At 52.8% G+C, this 17,168-nt stretch overlaps 6 protein-coding genes across 6 annotated transcripts; 5 read left to right on the top strand and 1 right to left on the bottom strand.

Moving 5' to 3' along the window:
• Positions 1 to 122: 122 nt before the first annotated feature.
• On the top strand, positions 123 to 1,109 carry G6M90_00g035860 (uncharacterized protein; the record flags this gene model as incomplete). Its single annotated transcript, XM_014691495.1, has 1 exon — positions 123 to 1,109. One exon carries the CDS (start codon positions 123 to 125, stop codon positions 1,107 to 1,109), a length of 987 nt encoding a protein of 328 aa, XP_014546981.1.
• A 563-nt stretch (positions 1,110 to 1,672) lies between these two features.
• ayr1_0 (NADPH-dependent 1-acyldihydroxyacetone phosphate reductase) lies at positions 1,673 to 2,764 on the top strand (the record flags this gene model as incomplete). Its single annotated transcript, XM_014691494.1, has 4 exons — positions 1,673 to 1,707; positions 1,796 to 1,848; positions 1,901 to 2,069; positions 2,131 to 2,764. The coding sequence occupies 4 exons, from the start codon at positions 1,673 to 1,675 to the stop codon at positions 2,762 to 2,764; spliced, it is 891 nt and encodes a 296-aa protein (XP_014546980.1).
• Positions 2,765 to 4,220: 1,456 nt separating this feature from the next.
• PON2_0 (Serum paraoxonase/arylesterase 2) lies at positions 4,221 to 5,591 on the bottom strand (the record flags this gene model as incomplete). The annotated part of the gene is made up of 3 exons (XM_014691493.1): positions 4,221 to 5,150; positions 5,254 to 5,484; positions 5,568 to 5,591. 3 exons carry the CDS (start codon positions 5,589 to 5,591, stop codon positions 4,221 to 4,223), a joined length of 1,185 nt encoding a protein of 394 aa, XP_014546979.1.
• Positions 5,592 to 6,272: 681 nt separating this feature from the next.
• On the top strand, positions 6,273 to 7,505 carry FUS2_0 (20-hydroxy-prefusarin hydrolase FUS2; the record flags this gene model as incomplete). The annotated part of the gene is made up of 1 exon (XM_014691492.1): positions 6,273 to 7,505. One exon carries the CDS (start codon positions 6,273 to 6,275, stop codon positions 7,503 to 7,505), a length of 1,233 nt encoding a protein of 410 aa, XP_014546978.1.
• A 3,369-nt stretch (positions 7,506 to 10,874) lies between these two features.
• Positions 10,875 to 11,387, top strand: G6M90_00g035820 (uncharacterized protein; the record flags this gene model as incomplete). Its single annotated transcript, XM_014691491.1, has 1 exon — positions 10,875 to 11,387. The coding sequence occupies one exon, from the start codon at positions 10,875 to 10,877 to the stop codon at positions 11,385 to 11,387; it is 513 nt and encodes a 170-aa protein (XP_014546977.1).
• Positions 11,388 to 13,202: 1,815 nt separating this feature from the next.
• Positions 13,203 to 16,894, top strand: G6M90_00g035810 (uncharacterized protein; the record flags this gene model as incomplete). The annotated part of the gene is made up of 3 exons (XM_014691490.2): positions 13,203 to 13,248; positions 13,486 to 15,802; positions 16,012 to 16,894. 3 exons carry the CDS (start codon positions 13,203 to 13,205, stop codon positions 16,892 to 16,894), a joined length of 3,246 nt encoding a protein of 1,081 aa, XP_014546976.2.
• Positions 16,895 to 17,168: the final 274 nt, after the last annotated feature.

The following is a 17,168-nucleotide window of genomic DNA, read 5'->3' as shown; positions in this document are numbered from 1 at the left end:
TCTCCTCTCTGTTTGCATCTGCAAACGCATTCTTTGGTGGTTCTGGGAAAGTCTTTCCTTTGCCAAACGCGGGCCAATCATCCCATATTGGCAACAATCGAAGAAGCAACCAAACATACAACATGGCGCCGAAACAGACGCAGCTGTTGTCTTCCTCTCTTTTTCTCGTCTTTATAGCCATCCTTGTCCCGGGGTCGCTCTCGTTTGACCCCGACTTCAGATTCTACGCCTCAAACGCGCAGGATTGTCTGTACAGCGCCTCCAATGCATCCAAATGCACTGGTACCGACGCCCAGGACCTAAACAGTTGTCTTTGCAATAATGGCGGCGGTTTCATCACCAGCGCGGCCCAGTGTCTAGGCCAGAACAGTGCAGTTGATTTGGTGGGCATGTACAACACAATGAAGGGTGCCTGTTCAATCTCTAAAACGCCAATATCGGTTAGCCAGAATGCGTTCTTGAATGCTGCTAATGGAGCTGCCTCTTCTACCTCTTCGTCTGCCAGCTCGACTACGACTTCAACCACGAGTTCAACCGCTACTTCAGCTTCAACTGCAACTTCGACTCTCACTCCGACGACTGGAACGCCATCTCCAACTCAGTCAAATGCAAGCAAGGGGGCCGACGTTGACAACAAGTCATCGGGTCTTTCGCAAGGAGCCTTGATTGGTATTTCTGTCGGCACATCCGTAGCAGGTGTACTCGCCATTGGAGGAATGATCCTATACTTTCGATACCGGCAGAAGAAGAAGGCGGAAGATGAAACCAGTCCCATGATGGCCCAGAATGACTACTACAAGCGCGACACGGCGACGACATTCCCTCCCACAGAGCCATCCCCGTCCCTTGGGCTGTCCGGAGCCGATACCAAAGCTTCATGGGGATCGAGCCCGTCGCCTGCCTATCCGTCGCCCAATCTCGACAAGTCTCCCGCACAATACGCCGGTCCGTACGCGGCGCCCACCCCTCAAGACAGCCCAGCGATGCACGGAGTCGCGAGCCCTGCATTTGAGATGGATGCATCCACCACGTCTACTCCTGCGCCCGGCGAAGGGCCGGTGGAAATGGAAGGATCTGCACCTTCGACACATCTCCAGATTCGGCGTTGAGGAATTGTCGATACTGGAAATTTCGTGGTTGCAATTTTAGCACGGCGCATTTGGCATATCTCATGGCCGGCGATCGATGTTTGATGGTTCATGGCCCATAAAGGGCGGCCTCCGTGAAAGCGTTTGGCCACTGGGTAATTTTGTTCATTTCTCTGTCTTCCATTTGCTTCCAATTTGATACTGGTCATAGAGTAATCGATGAATATTAATGCGTGTCGTGCGTTCCAGACGTAGGTGCATGATGCTTGTCTCGGCCGGTCGGATGAACTGGCGGACGCTAAAAGATTGGAGACTCCAGACGGCAAGCCCAACCAGACCAGACTTGACTCGACTGTGCTCAGTTGTAACAAAGCCAGACACAAGTGAACCTCGGCAGGAACCATGGGGTAGTTGCTCGTTCAACAAGAATGATTCATTACTCATCCACGCCAGTCAACCGTCGTGCCTCCATCTGTCTTCCATTCGTCTTGCAAAACCATTCAACAAATTCTGCATGTTACTGCAACCACGTCAAGAAAGTTGACTAAACCATCGACGTAGATTTTAGCGTTGTGACGGCTATTATGTCGCAAGACAAGAAGACAGTCCTCATTACAGGGTATGTGCGAACTCCTGGAGCAAACGAGGAATATCGCAAATGCATGTCTTGTCGACAGGACCAGAATAAACTAATACCGGCCCTTCAGTTGTTCACCAGGAGGCATCGGCCATGCGCTCGCCCTGGAGTTCCACAAACAAGGTGCGAGCCAGTTGTGAGGCCTCAACTGGCGGCGAGAACTTACTCTATCTAGGCTGCCATGTCATTGCTACGGCTAGAAAGCCCGAAGCTCTCCAAGCTCTTCGAGAAGTAGGCATGAGTGCTGTCCAACTTGAAGTTACCGATGCCGAGAGCATCGCGGCATGCAAAGCTGAAGTTGACAAGATCACTGGTGGCAAGCTCGATATCCTCGTCAACAACGCGTACGTCTTCTCACCCGTGCCTCTCACCAAACGCTGCATCAGTCCTACTCACATGACATAGTGGCCGCACGCATACCATTCCCGCCTTGGACATTGACATGGATGATGTACGGCAGTCGTACGAAGCCAACGTTTTCGGCCCCATGGCCATGTGCCAGTCGTTTGCAAGCCTTCTCATCCCAGCGCGCGGACTCATTCTGCAGATCTCATCTGTGTCTGCCATCATGCCTTACCTATTCGCCAGCATCTACGCTTCCACAAAGGGCGCGTTGAACTCGTACTCTCGGGTCCTGCGGATGGAGCTCAAGCCATTCAATGTCCGGGTGATGGTTGCCATGACGGGCACCATTCGCTCCAACATCATGAATCATTTCGATCGCGTGCTGCCAGAAAACTCGCTGTACAGGCCTGTCGAGGATGTGTTTGTGCAGAGATTGCGGTTCAGCCAGACAAGAGGGACTATGGATACGCATGTTTATGCGAAAAAGATTGTCAAAGAGGCGCTCAAGGGTGAGGGGCGGTTTGGCGGCTTGTTTGGACGGACGCCGGATTGGTATTGGGCTGGAGGATTTTCGTATGGTGCTTGGATATTGAATACGTTTTTCCCGTCCTGGTTGGCCGAAGCGGCGGTTGCGTGGTTCTTCAATATTGGGGTGTGGTCAAAGAAGCTTAACACTGCGAATAGGAAGGATTAGGACAATTGCGATTGCCTCAGGGTGTGCCAAGGTAAGCAGGCGCGTATGTTTTTAATGACTTTGATGCGAATGAGAGAGTGATATGGAGGTTTATCATAATAGTCTTGCTTCAGACGTTCTCAAGAGTCAAATCTAGGTGCCATATGATTCGCCCTGACCAGTTTGGTGTGACGTGTATTTCTTAATCAGTCACTCCTCTGTCGACGAGTTATTAATGGTATGCCCCAGGCATTCCAGTTAGCCTATCCAATGGACGTTATCTGTCGAGCGATCACTAGGGCCCTTGCTGCCCAGCCCAACATACTTCTGAATGGTAAAATTGTAACAGACAGCTTCGGAGTTCATGATGTATAATCTCTCAAAATACGCCTTCATGGCAAAACATGTGCTGACACCTAGTATCAACGTAAATTGTCGTAATATGAGATAACTAACTGTATTGGTGGTCCGCGTGCCTCGTGGCAAAAAGGCCGGATTTGGCTTCCGGCTTGACGGCTGTGAGAAAACTCCTAGTCACTCGCAGATGTATCAAAGACATTTTGGGGGCGAAAATGTAGTCTTATTATTTTGTGAGGGGGTTTTCGAAACCGTTGCGCGGCAAGTATGCCAATAAGTCGGCACAGAGTGGAACAGCACATAGCCCGATCGTCGGCGATCCGATTTCCTAGTTAGGCAATGTTTCGGCCGACAACTCCGCGATCTCAACACCTGTTGATTGGCGCCACGGACTCTGGGCCAGAAGTTCCTGCTGAATACATACAGACTGTGGAGGACCAACCAGGAATTTGACCGTGGTGCTTGGCTACTGTATCAAGACCTTGGGCTGCTGAGGTCTCTAGGCTGCCGGGGTCGGCTGGCAGGTTGACTCAACGAGATGAGGAGGTTGAATCATTGAAAGGGCTTTTATTCAAAACAAAGAATACATATTTCTCCAGTTACTCTCTGCCTGGGCTTCCAGAATATGATTGGCCTGTTGTTTACTCATCCAATGGCACCCCGTTAGACATGCCGAGTCTCTTACTGCAGGGATATCACACCCTGCTCGGGCTGGTGCAAGTCCGTTGACGGCGCAGTCGACGGCTGGGACATGGTTGCGCAAAATACGGTCCTAGATAAGGCAGCACGCATCGCGACCCAAGGAAACGATGATACCCCCCGGCATCCAAGACGGGGCTCGCATATGCCTACCAGATGCTACTCGCTTGGATGGGCACCGACGAGCGTCAGATGAGGAATGACGTGGACGAGCACGAGGCGCTGCTACAAGTGCCAATCTACAAGTCGACCGAGAAAATCTCCAACGTAGTTCTCTTTAATACATGAGCTTGTCCCATAAACATCTTGACGTCCTCCAGGAAGAATAAGGAGAGACACGACAACAACACTTTGCCCGCCCAGAGGCTGGTACTAGTAGCTGGACTCTCGCCCGCAGCAGTAGCCACAGTCATACCAGTGTTTAATCCCTCCAAACCAGGATCCCCTTGGCATAAAGGCCCGAAATAATACCCACGCCGCGCTTCGAATCCCTGGCCGCCGTGGCACTCGTGGGATACTCCGTGCCGGCGTACAGACTCTTGAGTCCCTCGGCCTCGGACCACTCGGCCACCCAGGACGTCGCCGTGGCCTGCTCACAGTAGGCCCTCATGGCGTCGTCGGCCCTCGCCAGCTCAGCGGCGTCGTTGCAGACGTGGCGGCTCGCGGTGAACTTGACCAGCGACGGGAAGTGAGGGTGGCCAGCGATGATGAGCTTGCCCCCGTGGAGGGACAAGTTGTCGGGCAGGAAGGGCACCGGGATAGACGACGCGTAGGCGAGAGAGCCGTCCCCGCGACGCTCGTACAGGTACACGGCGCTCCGGGTGGTGGAGGCGACGGCGACGGCGGTGGCGTTGAGCACCTCGACGCCGTTGGCAAAGGCGGCGCGGGCGACGACGCGGGCCTCGTCCACGCCGCCGGGCTTGTCGGCGGACAGCCGGAGGTGGACGACGGTGCCGAGGGGGAGGGCGAGAAAGGTTTCCGCGCGCGCCAGGAGCTTCGACCGCCTCGCCAGGAAGTAGTGGTCGTTGGAGACGTAGAGCTCGCGGCTGCCGGCGAGGGCGATGGAGTTGGGCCCGTGGATGAGCGGGTGCTGGATGGTGCCGGCGTGCGAGGCCACGAGGCGGTCCAGGTCGAGGCTGAAGAGCTCGATCCTGGGACCAGCCTTGGCGTGGTTGGCAGCGAACAGGGTCGACGTCTGCTCGTCGTATGCCATGCCGAGGGTGTGGAAGTCGGCCTCGCCGGCAAAGCCGACCACCTCGACGCGTCTGAGCGCGCTGGCGTCGGGCGCAGAGGCGTCCTTGTAGTCGTAGACGTAGAGGCTGGCACTGGCTGGGTCGGGGAGAAAGATGCCCTGCGGTTGGGGTTGATGCGCGTTAGGGCCGGGCCGGGGCAGCGAGGCAAAAGTGAGGCAAAAGCGAGGATGAGGATGCCTTTGTAAAGGCCCGACGACGTACCATGACCGTGTTCCAGCGCTCCCGGCCGGCATCGCAGGCCATGAGGGCCACGCCGCGGCTCTCCAGCACGAGCACGTCCTCGCAGCTTCTCACCCGGTCGGCAAACTTGATCTCGTGGTGTGAAAAGGTGTTGATCTCTGGCAGGCGGCCCGGGGCGTTGGTGTACACCATGAGGAGCTCCCGGCCACGGAAATACAGCAGCGACGACAGCGCCGCCGTCAGCAGCACGGGCTGGTTTGTTTGCTTGGCGTCAGCTGAATGTTCTATTTTATTTTATTTTATTTTTATACACCAGGCGTGGACTGGTAGCTTACCCAGATAGATCTCGAGTTGGACATGGCGACTGCGACTGCGACTGCAATGTTCGCGGTGCGAGGTGGCTGGCAATTGAGATGAAAAAAGGTGAGAAGGGATGATGAATGGGCGCCGTTTGCATGGTGGAAAAGAGGTGCAAGGTTCGGGGTTCGAGCAGACGGCCTGGCAACACACGACCGAGCTGGTGACACCCAATATGAAGGCGGAACATTCCGAATACTGCTCCTACGTGAAACATGGGCAGATGTCTTACGTACGACTGTGCCGTGTTGAACTCGGAGGGGCGGCGTGCATCATGCGAAGTATACACCTCAAGCAGCACGTAGTAGTATTATCAGTACATGTACCATTTTGCCGACTGAGACGGGAAACCACTTCGGAAAACCCTCCTGGGTTTGCCGGCTTAATGTGGGGAATCCCGGAGTCCGGACAATATTCACACCTCAACGCCGACGTACACACACTTCTAATCGCAGCGAATAGACACGTTGATACGGAAAACCAAGGGAAAACTATTCAAATAATGAAACTATAAATCCAATCACATCCAAGCGTTTCCCTCGCTACATCTCACACCTAAAACCTGCCGTCTCATCATCACCTCTTCTATGTACATATCCTCCCGTCCACTTACACCATAACCCTAACCCTACGTCCACATACTCGAGACTCGAGAGCATCAAAACCTCATACCAGCGTCCACCATGGCTCACCTCCTAAACCACTTCTTCCCCTCCAACGAAAGCTTCGGCTACGAAGCCATCCGCGCAGCAGGCTACGCCACCTGCGGCGCCGCAGACATCGGCGAGATCATCGCCATCTGCCACAACATCCCCGCCGGCGACGAGGACCTCTGGCTGCAAGAGTGGAAAGCAGCCGCCGACCGCGCCGTGGCCAACGCCAACACCAGCCTGTCCAGGGGAAACACAGTCGGCGCCAGGGACGCCTTCCTCCGCGCCTCCAACTACTACCGCACTGCCGAGTTCTACCGTCGCCAGGACCCGCACCACGACCAAGTCGCCTCTGCCGTGGCCGACGCCTCCTGCGATGCGTTTTACAAAGCGGCCGCGCTGATGCCCCATGTCACCACCAGGATTGCCATCCCCTACGAGGGAACAACGCTTCCCGGTGTCATGATGAGGCCCGATGCGGGCCATGAGCCCAGGCCCCTCGTCATCGTGAACGGGGGGTACGACTCGACCATGGAAGAGGTCGTTTACAGCGTCGGAGCCGCCGCTCTCCAACTCGGCATGAATGTCCTCGCCTTTGACGGGCCCGGGCAAGCCTCTGCCGTCCGCAAGCAAAACCTCTGCTTCAGACACGACTGGGAAAAGGTCGTCACCCCCGTCGTCGACTACGCCATCTCCCAGCCCTTTGTTGACTCTTCGAAACTCGTCCTCGTCGGCCTCAGCATGGGCGGGTACCTCGCGGCCCGGGCGAGCGCATTCGAGCACCGCTTCGCAGCCGTCGTCCTCAACGACGGCGTGTACGATTTCGGCAGCGCGTTCCTCTCTCAACTGCACAAGATCAAGCCCAGTGCGCTGGAAGTGGGCGCCATTCTCGTCAGCGATGAGCACGATGACCAGGTCAATGCCGTTATTCGCGAGGCGGCAGCGCGCGACACGGGTATCAAATGGGCCTTGAATAACGGCAAGTGGGTATTCGGAATCAAATCCGAGGCAGGCGTTATTCGCGAGGCGCAAAAGTATACTCTTAAACATGTTGTTGAGCAGATCAACACGCCGACGCTGGTGCTTGATGCACCCGACGATCATTTTCTCAAGGGCCAACCGCAAGAGTTGTTTGGTAGGATGACGTGTGAGAAGGCCTTGATTAGTTTGACCCGGGATGAGGGTGCAAGTATACACTGCCACGCAGGTGCTGGCTCGAGACTGGCGCAGGTCGTTATGGATTGGCTTCTTGAAAGGCTCAATTAGGGCGGCATGTTGGATGAACTGGCAATTGGAGGTAACTCGACGCTCGTTAGCAGATTGTGTATACAACATGTATTACAGACCTGTGCTAGGTTTAATACTGAATACATTTGTAATACTCTCCGTAATCTAGACGAATTAAAAATATCACCATTCACTCGTCTATCCTGGGATTAATTTGCGGCATCGTCCCCCGGCTGCGTATATGATGCGCATCCTTGGACTTGGATGGCACCCGTTCATGACGAAGCCATCCTCCGCTCGTCACACCTCTCCTAAAATTTCTCGTCATCAGTCCCGCTCCAATGAGAATAAGAGTGCTGATGAGTTCCGGCAAGAAGGACAACAGCACACGTATCGTCAAGGACCCGGTCGATGGGCTGAGGTTTGGATCAAGAGTAACGAGTGGGACAAGAGTGTAGAGCACCCGGATGCCGATAAAAATCAGCACGAATAGGGTTGCCCAAGTTAGCTATTCCATGTATCAGCACAAAGACACCAAACAAAAACACATGGGGAACTTGGACAGAGTACGAACCCGTCTACCAGCTTCAAAACCAGAGGCATCAATCTGTGCCCCCGTTTTGGCAAATGGTCAACACTGCCCACCATACCAAAACGATCCAAGCAACAGTGATTATGTTAATCCCGACTTTTATGAGTGGGAAATCGGACTCTTTTGCCTCGTCGCTTTGCAGGCCAGAGTTGCCCACGGCCAGGATCGCAAGACCGGATAGGACAAAAGGTTTGTATACAAGAACGTAGAACCGACCGTGTTTGGGGCCTTTGTCAGTTCGTAGCTAGTGTCGCCTGCATAATTACATTATTTAGCCGGCTTGCCTAATTTGTGAACTGTTGCGAAAATGGAAAATGTTACCCTTCGTGTAGAATGCCCGAGGCACCTAGGTTCAACGGGGATAATCCGATGTTCGCAATCATTGTAGCCCCTTTGCTACCGTCTATATCCAACGAACTTCCGACAATGCGCAGCACGCAAAACGCAAAGAGATAGATCCATCCGAGGAAGCCGGGCCGGCCATGTTTGTATAAGATGAACAGCACTGGTATAGATAGGCAAATGAAAATCACCATTTGGGCGACTGAAACAGATTTCATTGTGAAAGTAGAAATTTCGAGCAAAGTCTTCTTTGAATGAATTTCCAGCTTGAAATTCGAAAACATGAGATGAAATCAAGAATCAGACTTATATATGGATCTGATAGTGGAGATGCGTACGCTCTAACGGGTTCTCGATTCCGTCTCACGAATCAATTTCTTTCTATGTAGATATGTTGATCTTCAATGTTGCCTGCAAGCTCATACGAAGTTGCCGTTCTGAGCCATGAAGCATGCGCCGTCTGATTTTCAGCCTTGAAAAAGCGGATCTTAAACGAGACCGAGGCCGATACCGAGACTGAGATCGATATTTGATAGGCCTCTGACACAAAGGCCCGGTCGTCCATGAACCAGGATCTTCATTTCATCGAAAATCTTTTGCCAAGTATTTGATCTTTCGCAATGTCTTGACTATGGCCCAGTCGTAATTTGTGGTCAACATTCACACGTCCTTCGGGGCTGTGCTGGTTGTCTCTCGATATGACCCTCATTTGGATTCTCTCACTCCGACGTTCGCGACGGCGTGTCACTGAGTCGATGCGGCAAGACCACATGGGGAGGCTGATTTCCGAATAGCTTTGATTGGCCATGTCATCTGATACTGCCAACCTGGTCCCAGATATTCCTCAATAGCGAGAACCTCCCGTCGGGGGCTGTCCCCAACCCACCACACGTCACTAAACCTGGCGGCCGCGCCGAAGAAGTGTGCCAAAATCACCAAGGCGCGCGGTCTCCGTAGATTTAAAAGATCTAAAAACCGTTTCGGAAAGAGAATAGGAAATATCACGACTTTTCGCCATGTAGTCGCAGCATGCTCTGGTGTTTCTTGGGCCGCCAACAAAGCTCCAATCAAGCAGGCGGTACTTGAGTAAGCCTCTTGATCTTCAGCATCACCGTCTCCGGGTTGTGAGATGAGCAAGTATGGGAATCGTTTCGATTTGCCTCACAGAAAAGAACCGAGGGCTCGACAAACGGGGCAGACGACTCAGTGACCACATTAATTTTCGCTGTCGGGTCTTATTCCATGGCCATGGACGGCACATCCACGGTCCAAATCTTCTTGATTTGGGGAAAAAAGTATCCTGACATCGTGGTAGTTACTTCTACAGTAAAATAGTGCAGCAATCGCATTTCTCGACAACGCCGATCGCGACTCTCCTCCGCTAGCAGGTCAAAATTCTCAGCATTAGGACCTCTGGCATTCTGGCCGGTGGAAGGGGGTGGAGGAGGGCTAAAACTGTGCATAATGATGAGTCTTGGAAGAAGACGATCCGTTAGACCCGGCTGGTCGGTCATAAATACACTCTACACCATGCCTGCCACAGCTTTTCTATTTGAATTGGTCAGTATGCTGAAAGGTTGGGTGTGGAGCCGGTTATACGTACACATTTTGGCCGAGACTCGTCGCACTGATCAGCGTCAATATGTATGTTGGTAGTACGGTTGTGTGAATGGGTATATTTACCTTGACACGTCGTGCCCGACAGCGAGCACATCCTGTTCGGGACTTGGTGTGGTAGAGACGTGGCATGTTGTTAGTAGGGACGAGTTGATTAATGCAGCATGTTGACCGCGTGCATCAGGTTGAATGGTCAGTGGTGCGTGAATCTAGTTTGTAGCACAATGGCAAGCCATAGCATCCTGATTAGGACATTTGCAAGGCGCAGCCGTGATTGATGATATGGCTGACATCGTGTTGGCCAACCATATTGAAGCCAGACGTCAGCACGAAGGGATGAAGATTGCTAGCGTGGCCAACTAGTGGGGGCATGGCAAATGCCAGCCGAGAGTATGAGATAACAAACAAGAGCAAAGTGTGCACGGAGCACAGCGGTTAACGTAGACTAAAGTCGGTGTATGATATTTGCGAGAAATCCCGTGATGTTTTATATTAGTGGTCGAGTATGAAAAATCTACCTGCGTCTATTGCGCATTGTAGGTACCCTTCGGCAGGTGATGCATTGGGGTTGCGCCTGCCTCTTATGTAGCATCAAATTGCCGATGGCCCCTGAGGTTTGCCCGGTGCGAGGCCACAGTGCGCATGGTGACCAATGAATCAACCGCATCAATGGCCTCAGGACGCTGACGTACTCTCCGTTTCACGTTCTAACACTTCCGACGTCTGGATGCCTGATGGCCCAACTGCCGTCTTGACTTTTCTCGATTCTGCGTCCTCCATTCTGAAGTTAATCCCAACCCTTAGATCAATTAAATATATCAATAGTCTCTCGGATAGTGCTCTCTTTCCCCCCCATCATGTCTCGGTTTTCGCATTACGACACCGATGAAGAACGACTACCCGAGGGCATGCGCCGGGTTGGTTACGATGCTGACACTCAGGTTTACACGTTCCAAGACGCAGACGGCAGCTACTGGGAGAGTGCCCCCGGTTGTCAGTATGGACAGCTAACACGCGTTGGCCACGGGCTTCCGGATGATGCTGCCGACACCGAGCCCTTCTTGATGCCTCACGAGATCTCGCCTTCCAAGTCGTGGCGGGCGGAGCTGATGCCACTTCTTAACTTTGGCGTCATTATCGGCGTGTGTCTCCTGGGTCTTTTTTGGTACCTTCATTACGCTGCCTCTGGTGAGGAAACTTCCCGACCGATCTGTATCTCTGGCACTTCGCCATACACGGTCAAAAAAGATGATACCTGCTGGGCCATCGCAAATGGGCGAGGAATCAGCGTCGACTCGATCTTGAGCGCAAACGAGGGGTTGGACTGTGATATGTTGAGAGTGGGATCTATTATCTGTCTACCCGATTAGGAAGCCTTCGCCCAAGGCTATTCATGCCGTTGCACTGAGGCTAGCATCAATTCTAGTTCCAACTCATGCTTCGCAATTGCACCTTTGGAGGCATTCACCGGTACAATCCTAATTCTAAGACGTAACAAGCAGTGTCTTTTGCCACCTGCTATCACTTTATTTGTTCCTGGAACTTTTGGTATGGGCAATTCACGATTAGGAGGCAGTTCTGACAGCCAGAATGTGCTCTTGGACCATGATTTGATGAGTTCGGAGTTCGGTCCTGCCCAAGATGTCACGACGTGGCAGGGTCAGCAGGCTGAGCCCTATGTCACTCGCTCCGTTCGCAGCATCCAGTCATTTAGGCGTTTCTCAAACAGGATTTGGTTTCTTGGTGGCGACAGTATACTACTAGTCCGAATGATATCCTACCATACCTGTCACTCTACTCCGTATAAAATTATTTGGCCGAGCTTGGTAGCCGAATTGCGGCACACGGGTTGGACAACAAGACGAACTGGATATTAGCAGACTTCACAAAGAGTTCATTTGGAAACCTTGGCCTTGGGGAGTTCATCAATGCTAGGTTATTATCGTGTTGGTGTCAACAGAACTGTGTGTAGCACGTAAACGGAACTGAGCTCTGTGATGAATTGGTCCGAAAAGAACCGAGATCCTAGACGAATAAAAACAAGCGTAGGCATCTACTCGACTTGCAGGCAGTGAATTATACCGACGTAACCTATATCGCTTGATGATGCTCGACTTATCTTCTCAGTCGTTTACGACAAGACAAGCATGAGGCTCTTGGGGACAGATCACAGACCACACTCAGCACTCCAAATCAAACAGGAACCGCCTTCCCTCTTCCTGTCACTGGGATGGAGTCGGGAGTACGGAGAACGGGGTACGTAGTACTACTACTTTGTAAAGCGAAAATTTTGACGCGTTTTCAGATACGCGTTGGCCGGCCCTGGCCCCTGTCCTCCCTGTCACAAGCGCTTCGTTGGAGGTGGCTGGGAAACCCCTGGACATCCAGGGACTTTCAGGAACTGGTAGTATTTAAAGGAGAGAAGCACACCCCAGCGAAATTTCTGTTGTTCTCATTGATGTTTGGGTAGCTCCGACGCCAATCCCAACACACCATTTATGCCGCCAGATACGGTGTCACCTCCAAAACTACAATACAACTAAGAGTCTATCAGCAGGGTGGCGTCCAGGGTTGGTCACGGCGATGTTGGCCATGCCTGCAGGAGAAGTTCTCGTCACGGCAACGGGGTTGCGAGACTGGTGGCCAGGTTGTACGGGAGTACCATGCCTGGTTGAGAGGAATACGTAATAGGCTTGGCCAGTCTGCGTCCATTGAACACCTCATTGAAAAACAATGATAACACGAGCCAGACATTCGAACGACACAACCGCTCTGAGACCCTAGGCATGGAAGACCATCGGCAGCGGTCAATCCGGGAGAGAGCGACAAGGTTTCCACACCTTTATCGATGCCGACTGCAGGTTCCGAGGCTTCAACGTTGATGAAAATGTCGACGGTCAATGGCTAAGATGATCCGCCAGGCCGCAATCTGCACATTTGCCTGGCCTTGGGTTAGCAGGAGCAGGCCTCAAGCTTTGCCCCTCATCGAAGCGGGGCTCTCTGGGCCAGCGAGCCCAGAGGTCCCTTGGCTGGGTGGCTACCATAATAATATTTTTTTTTCTGCCGCGATATAATTTCGAGGGGCAGACCACACTTTTTTTTTTTCTTCACCGTCTCCTCACCCGCCATCTCTTCCATTCTTTTCATGCTTTGTCGCAAGAGCGTTGCATAGCGAAGCGGCAAAGATGGATAAGGATCAGCTTGCTCAGTTGCTGCAGGCCAGTCAAGTTCGTAAGTGCTTCTTGCTGCTCTATTCCACCAGTCAGTCCTCAGCTGTGGTCTGGCATCACTCTTCCCCTCAACCCTTTCATCATGTTACCAGCTGGCATCGCTTGACACGGACGCGTCGTGAATCAACAGGCTTGATTTCATCCTCAATATCCTACTCGTTTTCTCCGAGGCCTCGTTTTAACGTAGTACAAACAGATGCTTCAAAGTCGACAATTTGCTAACACATGTTCTCAACAGCCAACACAGAACAGGTCAAGGCCGCCACAGCAGATCTCCAAAAGAACTACTACTCCAAGCCAGAGTCGCTCATCTTGCTCATCGAGATTGCCCTCACCCACAAAGATGGTACCGTCCGACAGCTTGCCGCCGTTCAGGCTCTGCGACTAGCCCCTAGACATTGGGCCAGCACTGCTGAGGACAAGAAACCTTTGGCACGTTCCCACTTGCTTGAGGGCGCTCTGAAGGAGGACTCTGCCACTACTCGCCACGCCCTCTCCCGTCTCGTCGCCGGCATTGTCGGCCTTGATTTGGAGAATGGCGACGCTGAGGAGTTCCTCAAGCAGCTCCTGCCTCTCAACAACAGCGACAATGTTCAGTCGAGAGAAGTGGGCTCTTTCATCCTCTTCTCCATGCTGGAGGATAGTCCCGAGCACTTCGAAGAACACACCCATCAGCTGCTCCAGCTCTTCCAGTCTCGCATTGAGGACCCCGAGAGCAAGGAAGTTCGCATCAACATCGTCCAGGCTATTGGTGTCATATTGATGAATATTGAACCCGAGGAAGACCCTCAGTCGCTCAAGGCTGTTCAAGGCTTCATCCCCAACATTGTCAACATTCTGAAGGCTGCTGTTGAGGCTGGAGATGAGGAGAGCTACCAGACCATCTTCGAGGTCTTCCACTCATACTTGGCCTGTGACCCCAGCTTCCTGGCCGCCCACCTTCGGGACCTCCTTCAGTTCATGATCAACCTCGGCGCCAACACAAACGCAGAGGATGACGCTCGTACGCAGGCCCTCAGCCTGCTCATCCAGTGTGTGCGATATCGCCGAATGAAGATTCAGGGCATGAAAGAGGTTGCCGCCGAGCTCATGATCAAGGCCATGCAGATCATCACCGAGCTCGATGATGACGATGAGGATGAGGACATGACTCCTGCCCGCACCGCCATTAGCCTGGTCAACACTCTTGCTAGCGAACTCCCGCCTCGCCTGGTCGCTGTGCCTATGCTTGATCAGTTCCCCGCCTTTGCTGCTCACTCTGAGTCGGGCTACCGTATGTCTGCCATGCTCTCTCTTGGAAACGCTGCTGAGGGTGCACCCGAATTCATATCCACTCAACTCCAGCCTCTCCTGCCCACAGTGATCAACTTGCTGTGCGATTCTGATATTCGTGTCCGACATGCTGCCCTCGTTGGTCTCATCCACTTGGCTGAGGAAATGGCTGATGAGATGTCTTCTCACCACGAGCAAATTATTTCTGCCGTCTTGAAGAATCTCGAGTCCGCTTCGCAGGGCACCACTGATAAGAAGAATATCAGCATTGTTCGTTGTGCCTGTGGTGCTCTCGACACTTTCGGCGATGGCATTGACACCAAGATCATGGCCCAGTATGGTCCTAATCTGATTGGACCCATGATCAAGCTTCTGGACCATGAGGACTATGGCGTCAAGGCTGCGGCTGCCTCTGCCGTTGGAGCCATTGCATCCTCAATGGACAAGGAGTTCCAACCTTTCTTCGACGGCGCCATGAAGGCTCTGGGACGTTTCGTCATGCTCAAGGACTCCGACGAGGCCATGGACCTCCGCAGTGCCACATGTGACAGTTTAGGGCGAATTGCCATTGCTGTCGGCCCTCAGGCCTTCCAGCCATATGTTGTGGACTTGATGAAGGCAAGCGAGGAGGCTCTACACCTCGATAACCCTCGCCTGAAGGAGACCAGCTTTATCCTGTGGTCGAATCTGTCCAAGGTCTATGGTACCGATTTCGACCACTTCCTTGAGGGTGTCTTCAAGGGCCTTTTTGCTTCTCTCGAGCTCGAGGAAGAGGAAATTGACCTGCCCGGAGTTGACCCTAGCCAGCTAGCTGAGGGTGCCATTATCGGTGGCAAGCGTGTCAAGGTCAAGGCTCCTAGCTCCGAGGAAGATCACATCATCGCCACCGGTGGCGAGGATGACTGGGAGGATCTGGATGACTTTGCCGGTCTCGAGGATTTCGGTGCCGTCACTGCTGTTGCCCTCGAGCAGGAGATCGCTATTGATACCCTTGGCGACGTGATTTCGAACTCTTGCAACACAAACCACCTGGAGAGCTATGTCGAGAAGTCGATTGAGCAGATCATTCCTTTTGCTGACCATACCTACGAGGGGTGCCGTAAAAACGCCATCTCCACCCTTTGGCGCATTTATAGCCGGGTGTTCCAAGTCTGGGAAGAGAGCTCTGGCTCAAAATGGCAGCCGGGTATGCCTCCTACCCCTGCTCCTCCCGCGTCCATTGCCAAGATTGGCGAGGCTCTGCATAAGGCTACCATGGATATCTGGACCAGCGACAGCGACCGGTACGTATTTGCTGCATTTTGTGTTTTGTCTTGTGACTTTTGCACCTTCCAATATGATGATTACCTTGCGTTATACCCAGCTCACTCAGACGCAAAATTGCGGGTGCTGAGAAAGCGTTTAATCTACTACTGATTTGGACAATATTTATCTGCATAATCCTTCTTCTTGCCATTTGTTACCACGCTGGAAGCTAATAGCGAGATGATAGATCCGTAATCACCGAGATCAACCGAAACGTCGCTGCCACTTTGAAGGCTTGCGGCCCTGCTGTTCTCGTGGCCAAGCCCGACATGCTCCAGGAGCTCGTCTCCGTCGTTAGCTCCATCGTCACACGCTCGCACCCCTGCCAGCAAGATCTCGGTGCTGAGGATGAGGAGCAAGAGATTGATGCCGGCTCTTCTGAGTATGACTGGCTGGTCGTCGACACCGCCTTGGATGTGGTCTCTGGCCTGGCCGCCGCTCTGGGAACTCAGTTCGGCGAACTATGGAAGATCTTTGAGAAGCCTGTCCTCAGGCTAGTTAGCTCGACTGAGGATGTGCACCGAGCAACTGCTGTTGGCACTATTGCTGAGGTCGCAAAGTACTCTGGCGAGGCCATTACTGAATTCACCGAGTCTCTGACTCAAGCTTTGGTCCGCCGCCTCTCAGACCACGACCAACTCACCAAGTCCAACGCCGCCTATGCCCTTGGCCTCCTCATCCTCAACTCAAACGACACTGTCAAGACCATCCCTCTCTACCCTCAACTCTATGAAAAGCTTGAGCCCATGCTGTCCGTGCACGAGATGCGCATCACCGACAACGTCGCCGGATGCCTGTGCCGCATGATGATGAAGCACCCCGACAACGGATTCGTGGCGCAGGCCCTGCCCGCCATTGTCCAAGTCCTCCCCCTAACTGAAGATTATGAGGAGAACGAACCCATCTTCCAATGCATCTACAAGCTGTACGAACAATCCAACCCTACTGTGCAGCAGCTGACACCCCAACTGGTCGGCATCTTTGAGAAGGTCCTGGGAGAGCCTGAGGAGCAGTTGGAGCAAGATACCCGACAGATGGTGCAGCGTATGGTGCAGACCTTGCGACAGTAAACTTTGCCTGTCATGTGAGCTGAAGCACGATACGTACGAACATTTTTTTCAAGAACAATAACGCCCGAGGCCATGAAGATATGACTATACTTGATGAGATTCGCGAATCAATGACAAAAGTAAAAGGGGCGGTAGCGATGTTTAGGTTGAAGGATATGTTAGGTTAGTTGACCGGTTAATAGAAATTGTGTACGCAATACACCAAATTAAGGAAGCCTTGAAATCACCGATGCATGACTGAATTTAAGTAAAGGTCTCTAACATTAACGTGATA

This window comes from Metarhizium brunneum, chromosome 2 (genome assembly GCF_013426205.1).
Source record: "Metarhizium brunneum chromosome 2, complete sequence".
Taxonomy (NCBI): Eukaryota; Fungi; Ascomycota; class Sordariomycetes; order Hypocreales; family Clavicipitaceae; genus Metarhizium; species Metarhizium brunneum.
Note: the sequence above shows the minus strand (reverse complement) of the source record. Positions and strands in the feature narration are given on the sequence as shown.